The sequence below is a fragment of the Trichoplusia ni genome, chromosome 2 (assembly GCF_003590095.1).
Source record: "Trichoplusia ni isolate ovarian cell line Hi5 chromosome 2, tn1, whole genome shotgun sequence".
In the NCBI taxonomy this organism is placed as follows: Eukaryota; Metazoa; Arthropoda; class Insecta; order Lepidoptera; family Noctuidae; genus Trichoplusia; species Trichoplusia ni.
Window position 1 is genome coordinate 12,703,732 of NC_039479.1, and position 13,198 is coordinate 12,716,929.

At 32.2% G+C, this 13,198-nt stretch overlaps 1 protein-coding gene across 1 annotated transcript in view; it reads left to right on the forward strand.

The window, feature by feature from the left end:
* The window catches only part of LOC113507608 (cyclic AMP response element-binding protein A), a 121,537-nt gene that overhangs the window by 97,073 nt on the left and 11,266 nt on the right, over window positions 1-13,198 (forward strand). Inside the window, exon 2 of the mRNA XM_026890469.1 lies at window positions 2,173-2,374. Coding sequence (XP_026746270.1) covers window positions 2,173-2,374 — 202 coding nt within the window. The remainder of the gene's footprint in view (window positions 1-2,172; window positions 2,375-13,198) is intronic.

Here is a 13,198-nt window from a genome sequence, read left to right on the forward strand (position 1 = left end):
AAGGCGTCCGGCGGAGGTCGGCGACCGTGTTCGGCTCCATGGCCGTTCATTCGCCTCCTCTATGTGTACGATGCCTATTTACACTCACTGCCAAGGTGAGGGACGCGGTCTTAAGGTGCAGATCGATTAGAACGTAACATGCTTAATGATGATATTCGCGAAACATTCGCGTTATAAAATGTATACCTACCTATTTTTGGTAATCTTTTTGCTCTTTGTTCGGACACTAAAAAGAGCTTGTAATAAAATATCAGGAGTTTAAACTAGACAGGTTAGCAAAACTTGTTTGGAGCTAGCCGGGTTTGTTTCGGGTTTAAAATCTTTATTGTAGGAGCCATCTAGATAACCTTGATGCACGTGCGATATTACATTTCAGTCTGCTCTCTAACGTTAGGAGTGAAAGTTCTATTCAAGTGTCGAGATTAGTTAGCGCTAAGCACGATTTAATTTACTTTGAAACAAAACTGACAAGGAATTTGTTCATTATGACTTTATAATTTCAAAGAAAACACCTTTTTATCAGCTGACTGTTTAGTAACTCTCTAGTAGCTAATCTAGATGGCGCTGTACACTGACACCCTAATTCAAGATCGCGCTATTCTTTTGTTACTTGTAGATGGTAAAATGCAATTAAAATGTTCCACAATGTCCTGAAAATTGTTTAGTTTTAATTCTATATGTTTTCGAGTTATAAAGACATTAATAAATTAAATTGTATTCTGGGATTATATCGACTGCTCTAGTGTGTTAGAACCGTAATAGTTTAACATTGCGAATTATTAGGCATTGACCCCGTGGATGCAAGGCGAGCTATTTCAATGCTACTGATTATATCACTGTCAATAAACGGTCTTATTGCTTCGCTAGCAACGTAACAATTAACATTGGTGTTACTGAGGTACAGAATAAGGTTCAATTTTGAGTGTCTATGGGCGTTCTCTTCTTTCTAGATTCTTTTATTTTTGTCGTGTTTATAAACATAGAATTTTCTAAATTCCTTTGTAAACTAGAGATATATTGATTATAAATAAACATAGAATATGAAACCCTAAGTTATTCATTTTTAACCAAGAGCTAGTCCATAAAATAAACCGCTCAGTTTCCAGAATTCTTTCAGTACGTTCCTAATAGTTTTCGGGGAATCACAGTTTACCGATCGTGGCCATACATGCTTATAACTCGAAGTAAACATAACTTCGGATTCTATGAATAGATAACCAAAAAACCCTTGCAAGGAGGTTTTTCCAAGAACAGTTTCCTCGTAGTTTTTCTCATCTTATGCCGGAGAAATACTTATTAAACTGAAGCTAATAGTAATGCTCAATGTTCCTCTGCATCAGAAGGGGCCTATGCCCAGTAGTGGTACATTTATAGGCTGGTATTTTTATATTATTCAACTGAAGTAGGCACGTAAAACCATGTTCTTATTTTGAAGTAACCTAAAATTTTATCTCTCAAAAACAAACTCAACACTGGCCGTTAATTTTTATTCTTCACCGAACATTTTAGAAAACACCATAATATATTATGTTAATCGGGTAAAAAAAAACTAAATGTTAAGCAAAAATGAACTCTATGCGAGTAAGAATACCGTTGTGCGTTTTTTATGAAGAAAATGGCGTAACGTCTGTTGAGTTTATTGACCGTCGGTTCAGTGAATACATACTTATGATCTAATGTATATAAACAAAATAGCTTAGGCCTTATGTCATAGTAAATAAGGTTTATTTTGATACGTTCGCGAATTTGGAATAGCATTTATGTAGAGGCTTATTTATTTACCTTACGTTGGTATGAGTTTCTGACAATACACATTACTCATCGGTGATCAAGATTCTTGGTCAATACTCTTTGCAAAAATCTATATGGATTTTCCATTAATTTTCCTCTCCTTTTAGTTACTTAAGAACTAAGAAAAAGTTGCCTCTGGAAAGTATACCATAGAAACTTTATGCACTTAGAATATTAATATATTTTAATCGTTTTCAAGACTTGTTTACGAATTTATGCCAGATCAATGCTTAAATGGTTTACTGAAACCAAACTACAAATATACCCCCAAATTGTTTTTAAAACTTGACTCGTGCGCAGCCTTATTGGTTCTGGCTAATCATATAAAACAGAAACTTGAAATTTCTTTTCAATTTCTTATTTCCGCGTATTTGTCTCCAGGAGATGCAAGATGTACTGGAAGAGGATTCAGAGATGAGCGACTGGCTGATTGAGCGGGATTCAAAGTCAGGAGTGGTGCTGCACGACCGGCTGATGACAGACGCCGCCCTGGGGGCCGCCCCCATCAAGACAGAGCACTCCTACAGCCTGCACTCAGACGTCGAGTCCGCGCCCCCCTCGCCACATCATACCAAAGTTGATGGTAAGTGGAAACAAAAATAGCCTACGCCCGATTTAAGGAGTTTAATCCGGATGGTTCTAGACAGAGGGACCGCATTTCCACTGCAATCCAACAGAAAATTGCAGTTTGAATGCAGTTGACACGACTGCAATTATAATAGAACTGCAATCCAAACATGCAGTCCGATTGAAGTTGGCGTGCAGTGTACGTGGGTTTCAAAAACTTCTAAGTCACATGCACTAAGGCACCCAGACTCAGGATAAACAAACATTAGAGGATCACACAAATGCTTGTCTTTCGCGGGGATCGAAACCGCGGCACGACGCATTCAGTGGATTAGGCGCGGTGACCTCTACCACTCGGTTATCCGGTCCACCATTGCTAGCTAGATAATCTAGATAGAAAAGTACTGTTATCGGAGTTTGTACTACCTATGTTTTTAACTTTATATAAATTTACCTTAATGGAACTATTAATTGGATACGCAAAATTGGTTACAAAAATACTTCTAATTAGGTACTACATAATGCTCAAACTAATCTCAAATATTGACATTATCGGCCATTTATTATCTGTATCTCTATATACGACTCTACGAACCAATGCTAAACGTTAACCTAAAAACATTTTGTAATCATAAAAACGTTAATTTAATATCAATAAACATGACTCGATTCTAATAAGGTTATTTACGATTCGTTTTAATATGACGCTAATTTAATCGTACCATTATGCGTGGAAGAAAGATCACATCTATTGTACAATGGGGCCTACCACACGTCTTAAAGTAATATTGTAGCTATGGAAGAAAGACGCAGCTATAGCCCTGTATAGCGCTGTCTCGCTCCCACACGTATGCTAAGTGCCCCAGAATAAATGTTATAACACAAACACTGACAATTTATCCAACATCAACCATATATTTAGGAATTAATGGCGTATGGAAGCCAATGCTAAACATTTAAAAGAAAATAAAACCCGGTTTTAAAACTTGTTTCACGGCAATGGCTTTACAAACGATTTACATTACAATGGTACTGTTGCGTAATTTGTTTTACACTGTTACTGAGATGAAATAATTAAGTAAAACAGATTTGGCTGATTATTAATAATTATAGCTAATTCATGTATTATAGCAGTCAAGATTATCGCTTGATTTAGAGATCGGATTGAATTCCAGTAGTCAAGAATCGTGAAGAATCCGTCTTGATACTTTAACATTTTAAAAAGTGGTGAGAAAAGGCAATGAGAAGAAGCAACCACTTTGAAATATCAAATGAGAAATGTTCTAATTAATCTAAAGATTAATTCAAAATTGTACTAAAAGTATCAATTACTAAGATGAGGATGTTTGTATGACCTTGACAATGACCAAGAGTCATGAGTCGCGACCTACAGATATTTTAATCCAAAAAAAAAACAGCAAAAATATACTAAGATTTACCAAGATACTGTTTGTTGCCATCTTACTGCGAGATAACCTACTGACCATTGACAGTTGCGTGTGAAAATTAGGAATACTTTGTAATCCATCCCCGAGTACGTATGCACTGATTATACTTGTATCAAGTCTAAAAATGACATGTATGGCAAAGTTTTTGTTGAGTCGCTTTTGGCTAGGTATATAGTACTAGTTGAATTACTATTCAAGTATTATTGGAGAGATAATTACGTCAAAGAGATGTTTTGATTTATGAAAATTAAAGTAAACTTTAATAAAAAGTTGTGTTTATTATGAGGTGTAATAATGTAGGTACCTACCTATGAGTATGTATCTATACTAATATATAAAGCTGAAGAGTTTGTTTGTTTGAACGCGCTAATCTGAGAAACTACTGGTCCAAATTGAAAAAATATTTGTGTTGAATAGACCATTCATCGAGGAAGGCTTTAGGCTATAAACCATCACGCTGCGACTAATAGAAGCGAAGATACAATGGAAAATGTGAAAAATTCAGGGCAGGTATAAATCATAACTTATATCTTCTACCCACGGGGACGAAGTCGCGGGCAACAGCTAGTGTAGGTATATTTGTATAAGTAGTACTATCATACTTATATTAGGTATAAACGGGAAAGTTTGTATGTATGGATGTCTGTACCTCTTTCACGCAAAAAAGCAACTAAACGGATTTAGAAGAAAACAAGATAGTTTTCAATCCGATTTTTTGTTCCCATGGGATCATATTTTATGTAACATCTAGTAATATATATTCGTTCATGCTGAATAAACAGTAATAACAAATTAGAAAGATTACAGAACAATTAACAGTTTTTGTAGAGCTTCAGAATACCTAGTATGACTTCACTGAAATATTAGTTCCATTTTTTCTACAAAATTCTATGTTATGTTGGATGACCTCGCCCATTGTCAACTGTGACCTTGAGTTAAATAAACGAAAGTGGATAGCCTGTCATTGTTGGAAAACTTTATTTTTTATTCATATTCAATTACCGTTTATAAACCATAGCTTCCAAATAGAGGCAATTTAAGTTAGTATATTCAGTAAAACAGCATATTTAAAAAGTAGTAATAAGTAGTTAATATTAAATATTTTTTTAGGTTACCTAATTACCATATTTTTTTTATTAGCTATACAAAATTTTACTTGGATTAAAAAAAACTTCTTTATCATTAAAACGCTAGATGTTAGTTTGTCAATAACAATTAAATCACTTATCAAGATAAAGTACTATTTTTTTAAATACAACGAATTATAATCATCTCTTGACATATTTGATTTAGGTATATATTTGGTATATTAGGGAGAGCTGGCAACACTAGCCTTGTTTACATCGCTCACGTATAATAAAATCGTAAATAAATATAATAGTGACCTAAAAGAAATAAAAAGTGTTACAAAAGACTACTAAGACGTTTGTGTACATGTGACAATATCTGTGGAAGTTATTTCAAGTGCAAAACAATAATAATAAACTTTATAAGTGAGACTACAAACAGAAGACTTTTGACATTAAATGTGATTTAAAAACATTCCAAGACCATTAAAAACAAACACTTATGCAATAACACGTGCAACGAGTGCATAAATGATCAAAAACAGTGAAATACAACAACATAAATAATAACAGGTATCGTTTGAATTTTAACCGACACGTAAATTAGACACCTAGCGCCACAACTGCATCTGGTGATTGATCGTAGAACTACGTACTAACAACTAGCGCCAGGCCTACTCATAGTGCGGCGGATAACGGAACTACTGAGGATACCACTCATAAAAACTATTATTGAACAACTAGCGCCATTTCCACACCCAAGTGGCAAGTAGCGGAACTAAAATGTTGCCAACGCTAAAATTATTTTTTGCTTGGTAGAATTTATGTTACCTTTTGGGCAGACTTTTACTAAGTGACTTGTAAATAAATATAATAACTATTGACAATATTTAGTGAACTATGGCTAGTAAGAAACAAAATACTACACTAATGTGCGAAGGTTGCCGTCAAGAAATAAAAAGTGATGACTACCTGACGTGCAATATTTGTAAACAACTTTACGATTTGGAATGCGCAAATGTGCCCAATAGACATTCATCGAATCTAGATAAGTGGATCTGCCCTGTCTGTGTGGCTAAAATACCAAAAGGGAATAATAACAACACACCTATACGTTCAACTAACTGCTTAGCAGTCTCCAAAGACCCCAACGTCACATCTAGAAGACCTGCCCGAACAACAAAGACCTCTCGACCTGAACCTTTTGATGACACAAACACATCAATATGTGACCTGTCTAACTTCGATACAAGTATCTTAGGGGACACTATCAACTCACAAGGAAAGATCATAAACAGTGAAGAACAGACTACTTTGCCATCTATACTTCTAGAGCAAATTAGCCAATTGCTGGATAAAAGGCTTGAAATTAACGAAATTAAAATAACTACCATGATAAAACAAGAAATAAGAACTTTGATACAAGAAGAAATAAAAAATGCTATGGAAAACTACAATAGGAAAATAACTGACCAACTCGAGAGTATAACAACAGAACAAACTAAACTCGATAACATTATTAGTGACCTCACAAAGAAAATAGCCCTTATAGAGAAAGAACAGGATAATTTAACACATAAAATAACTGTTCTACAAAACCAAAATAAACAATCGGAACTTCAGACACCACAAAAAAAAGAAAATAACAATAAGACATTTGTTTTGTATGGACTAGAAGAATTCAACTGGGAGACTGAAAACCAACTCTACGAACGAGTTCTAAATATATTCTATGACTTTTTAAACGTAAATTTAGATGGGTATATAGAAGAACTAACAAGGATTGGAAAAAATGGTTATCGTCGGCCTGTCAAGATTGAATTAATTAGTAAAAATATGACCAGATACATATTACAAAACAAACATTATTTCAAATCATCAGGTTTAGCAATAGGAAATTATCTAGAGGACGAAGCACTACAACATCATAACAAATTACGAAAACTGCTCTATGAAGCAAGGAAAGAAGGACACCATGCGATTATAAAAAAGGGACAACTCTTAATAAATGGTGAAGTGTACCAGTACAATGAAACTGACGGTGATAATAGTTACAAACTTCTCCAGGAAAGTAATAGAAACCAAAGTCTAGACTATACTATACACAAATTGAACCAAACACGACACGAAGCTCTTCTAACATGCATTATTCCTTTCGCCGTTCACGACAACACTGAATCATTCAAAATTCTGTTCCAAAATGTACAGAGTCTCTACAATAAACACCACATTATAGAAGCTTTCATTGAAGAAAATCCTACATTAAAAGCTATATGTATAACGGAATCCTGGTTGACCCAAGAAAAGCTAGACATTCTGCACTTTAACGGATGTAAAATAGCAACATCCTACTGTCGCAAGTCTCGACCAGGAGGTGGCGTGTGTATTATACTTCAAGACGATATACAATTTATTGAAAGGAAAGATATCTCTCATTTTTCCATTGAATATGTATTTGAATTATGTGCAATTGAATTAACTGTACAAAATTTATTGATTATAACTGTATACTGGAATAGAAGAGAAGAGGAATTATTTTATAACAAATTAAAACAAGTACTTATCTATGTAAATAATAAATATTTCAAGTGTAATATTATTATAGGTGGTGATTTTAATATAAACGTATTAGAGAATAACGCTAAAACCAAAGATTTCTTAGATCTCATGCTAGAATATAATTTTCGTCAACACATTAAACAACCAACACGCGTAACACTTACTACATCTACATGTATAGACCTAATCTTCACAAATTTCAACAATGAAACTCTTTACACCACTGTTGAAGAGTTTGGCTTTTCAGACCATTGTGGTACAATAATGCACTTAGATATACCACAAAAAATAAAACCAAAAATATGGTACGCCACGAAAAGATTATATACTGACAGTAATATACAACAATTTAAATCAGAACTACAGCAGCTTAATTGGCAGGACATAATTACTAGAAACCAAAATATTAACGAAAATTACAATGCCTTTAACAATACCTTATTAAAGATCTTAAATAAATTCATGCCACTCCGTAAAATTAAAATCAAAAATAAGTTTAAAAAATATTGGCTAACAACAGGTATAAAAAAATCTTGTAAAATTAAAAGACTACTTAAAATACTTACATTAAAAACGAAAAGCCCTGTCCTTTCCGATTATTACAAAAAATACGAAAAAATCTTAAAGAAGCTAGTCAATACGTCTAAAAAAATCCATTACATAAATAAAATGAAAAATTCAAATAATAAAGTAAAAACAATGTGGAGTATTATAAACGAACGCACAAATAAAAAAACTAAACGTGAAAAGCAAAATATAGAATTAAAAATAGATAATAATATAATATCCACCCCGAAGCAAGTTGCAAATGTTTTTAATAGCTTTTTTTCGTCTGTTGGACAGCAGCAGGCAAGTAGTGAGTCTAGCGAACACACAGGTACAAACGTACAAGTCCTATGTCCCATTGAAAACACCTTCTTTCTTCGACCTGTAGATCCTCAAGAAGTATACGATCTAATAAGAAACTTAAAGAGTAAAAAAAGCTGCGGCATTGACGAACTCCCACCCTTCCTTATAAAGCAATGTTCTAAAGAATTAACACTCCCATTTTACTTGCTGTTAAATCAGTCTTTCGAAGAAGGAGTATTTCCTGACAACTTAAAAAAAGCAATTATAAAACCCATTCATAAAAAAAACTCTAGAACTGACCCAAATAATTACAGACCCATAGCACTCTTGCCAACTGCCTCAAAAATTTTTGAAAAGGCGATGTGTAATAGGGTTTACTCATTTTGTGAAAAATATAAAACATTTCATGAATCACAAAATGGCTTTAGGAAAAACCGTTCCACTACGTTAGCAGTATATAAATATATTCAGGAAGTCTTAAACATTATAGATCACAAGGAATACGCAATAGGCATATTACTTGACATGTCAAAGGCATACGACAAAGTTCAATACAACATTTTATTAAATAAACTATATGGGATGGGCATACGCGGTAGAGCACATGAATGGTTTAAAAAAACCGAGAACATCTAGTGGAAATTGAACATTTTGACCACAATAGTAATGAGATAAGGAACATCCGCTCTGACAGAGAAATCATCAACGCGTCAATACCACAGGGTAGTGTCCTCGGGTGTCTGTTGTTCCTCATCTACATTAACGACCTGCCCAAAAGTATACCAGTACCCTGTGTGTTGTTCGCCGATGATATTTCTCTATTAACTTCATGTCTTAACAATAGTAACTTAAATGAAAAGCTAGAACAATTGCTTACTGCCACAATAACTTGGATGAATAAACATAACTTGGAAATTAACTACTCTAAAACTAAGATAATGACCTTCTATCCACCTCAAAAAATACCACTTAATATAGATTTTACATATGAAAATAATAAAATTGAAGTTGTAAAGGAATTTAGTTTGCTCGGCCTCAACATAGATACTCACGTTAGTTGGAAATCCCATATTCAAAAACTTAAATCTAAATTATCTACATTTTCTTATGCTCTTTCTGAAACAAAAAAGACTACAGACCTTCAAACTGCACTTGCTACTTATTACGCTTTTGCATTTTCGTGGTTAAACTATGGTGTCACCTTGTGGGGAAACAGCACAGATGCACCATCATTATTCACCCTGCAAAAAAAGCTTATAAGGATATTAGTAAATATAAAAGATACAGACAGCTGCAAACCTCATTTTATAAATTTAAAAATTTTGACTCTCCCTTGCATATATATTTTAGAGACATGTAAGTTTGTTAAAAAACACCAAGAATTTTACACAACGAGAGAAAATAAACAAACCAAGTATGTGTTAAGGCACAAAAATAGACTAAACTTACCACAATCGAGATTAAAGATGCATTCAACTAGCCCATATGTCATGTCTATAAAAATATTTAATAAATTACCCGAACATATAAAGAAAGAAGATAAGCTTAATGTTTTTATTCATAAATTGAAACAATTATTACTACAAAAAAGCTACTATCACATAAATGAATATTTAAACGACAATTTTTAGCAACATACCTGCCTATAAAAACAAAGACATTTTTAAATTAGAAGACGGCACAAAGACATTTACATAAAGACATTGACTAACATTGACTAGATTGATTTTTTTTTTTTTTTTATTGTTACGACATTTCAATTATTTTGACATTTATTTAATATCTGACAAGTATTTGACATGTTTTATTTTTTATTATAATTTGAATTACAATTGACATTGAATAATTTATATATTTTAGAATATTTATATGAATTTATAATTTTGCATGTAAGTATTTTGAAAATAATATATACACAACAATCATATATGTACCATTTATATATATTTAATATTTAATTAAAATACTGCAATAATAAGACAAACTTGTAATTTGTAATGCGTAAGTGATTCGAATTGTCTAATTACCTTTTAGTATTTAACATTGAAAGTTTTCATTCCTCCTCTCCCCTACGATTGCCGTGCCCGACAGGGTCCATGATTGTTACCACTATATTTAAGATCTATATTACATTGTGGAGTGCAATAAACGTATTGAGTATTGAGTATTGAGTATTGATTTATCATCCTCATTTATCACCAGAATTATCATTAAAAGTGCAAATGAAAAGTATGCAATTTACATAACATAGATTAATTTGTCGTACGTGTTATTATAAAAGACTAAATCATTAATAATTCAGTAGAATTTAAAACATTCCTTTACACCTAATGTTAAGTAAAGTATCTTAATCACGTACTTACTCTCATTTGCTTTTACTCATCGTAGTGTATATTTATTCTTTTTTAAGTTTTCTTTTCATATCTTTTTTTACATTTAGTAATCAGTACGACTCGACATCCGTGTCCCATTTACCAGATTACAAGATAATTTAATTTATCGAAACACTTTTATAATTGCATTTTCCAATTAACATTCTAGGGTAATATCCGACTTACATACTTTATCGTATGTGTTTAAAATTTTGAATCCCTTGCTATATTAATTTGTAGTATTAAGTTCACTATGTGGACAGTGAAATATTTGTGTCAAATGACCTTTTCAGCAAGTCACGTGACTTCGATTTGTCACTTTAATATATTTGAGCGACTTTATGAGTATTATCGCTTGTGGAAATGCTTGCGTTGCCCTTGAACCTGTATCTCCTACATACAACCACATGATCACGACATTTATTTCATTTCGTAACAGGGGTTAACTGAAATGAATAAAACCTCTTTCATATTTAAAGTTACCATTTTATCCATTATAATAAGTAATGAATATTTCAGCGTTCTATCTTGTTACAAGTGTATGGTCATAGTTTTAACAGCTGTGCTTATGTCATTAATAAAACAAATATTGTATGCCGTCATTGTTCGTTTAAACTTATGGCTTGTTTTATTATAGTATCCGCGCACTTAGATATTATGTTCCTTCATAATGTTCCAATATATGAAACAAAAATTTAATTCTCGTTATTTGAAATGTATGAAATAATGGAGTGTATGATAGTACCTCAAAGGACGCGAAATATCGTGCTAAGTAGAATTTTTTTTTATTAAAAGATAATTTATTAACAGATTGAATAAAAAATTACACTACTCTAATTTATTATTCAATTATTATATTTAACAACTATATTCAATTTCTATAATTGTTGTTTTTTTGCTGATGAATACTAGCATTTTTTCTTGATAAGCATTTCAAGTGACTTTGATCCATATAAATATTGCAACACAATTAAACATAGGAAGCTTCTTATCTTTCAAGACATACATCATATAAAAAGGTATTCTAAATTAACAGTAGGACAAGTCGAGCTATTTTTAGCATAAAATTTCGCTAAAACAAGTCAACAATACTATCAAAACTCTCGTAATTACAAACACTACACTTGCTTATCAATTTCTCTAACTCTAACAGATAACAAAATTAATTGTGTGATTCATAACTATTTCGTAAATATTCCCCACTAACACCAACATATTTTACAGACTTTATTTTTTAACTCTACAGTCTTAGATATAGAGTTGTTATTTGTTTGATGGGGTTAATAGGTTTCCACGTGTTATTGATAACTCCTGACAGCTCATAGTCTCCTGGTACCTACTGCAATGTCGCTGTTTGTTGTTCAGGTGACTTATCGCCTCTCCGATTATGTTATTCCCGATATCGACGAGGTCAAATAGTGATTATTGTTCACAGATCGTAAATAATGATATTTAAAGCAAATTAAAATTGTAGGTATCAGATATGAATGAACAATAAGGATGTTCTCAAACCAATGTCAAACTATTATTTTTTAATCTGTTCACGTTTTGTGCACTGGTCAAATTTCTCCGTACTGGCTGGTATTATTTTGTTTTTTTTTAATGAATTGACTTTTTGGATTACAACAGTCGATAAATTAAAAACCTACAAATACAGGGTATAATTAAATAAATGCTGGTATAAGTAGAAAGTATCATTCTATATCTGCCCGTGTTCATGAGAATCAGTTAATCACTCTACATGACATTGTGTGAACGTGTCTTGTAACTGCAACATACATATACATTAAGAAACAATTACTACAGATTACAATTAAACATTTACTTAGAACTTTAAGAACCAACCTTTAAATTTAAACATTTGGCATTATTAAAAATAATTCTTTATGCATTGGACTTTGAATGCAGATATTAATTCGCTAAAAACTAGTAAAGACAAATGTTAAGACCTTGAATATTTACTGTTATTTATAATAAAATAATAATACCTTGTCCTGCTACTATGGGACATATGACCAGTTTTAGTTGTAAAATGTTCAAGATTTGTCATTTAAAACTTTTGAACTTTAAAATCGCTCAAGGCCAGAGAGACGACGTTTAAAATAATGTCAATCTGCCAGTAAATCAAATCAAAGAGTATAAATCATAACGCAACTTAGAATGCCATTTAATTATTTATAACATTAAAAAGTTTTACTGTCAATTTCAAAAATCGATTCTTTTTTTGCAAAGGTATCTTGTAGCTGGAATCGTTGAGGCATACTTATCTACTATTAGGTACAAATAAAAAATAATGGTTTCATGGATATAGAAAACACTAACCAATGTAAAGTTATCTTAATGGTAATACAACCGTTTTGAAAATCTTAACCTGGCTCTAAAGGAAGAGTTCCAGACGGTCGTTTTCAATAAAAAAATGATAAAGCTGCTAACGCCATCTAGCGTCATAAATAAGCAACTTTACTATGGGTGAAAACATAAAGGCAGACAGATCTAAGCATATCATTGTATCCTTAAATTAGTGAAATTATCTAATAATCATTTG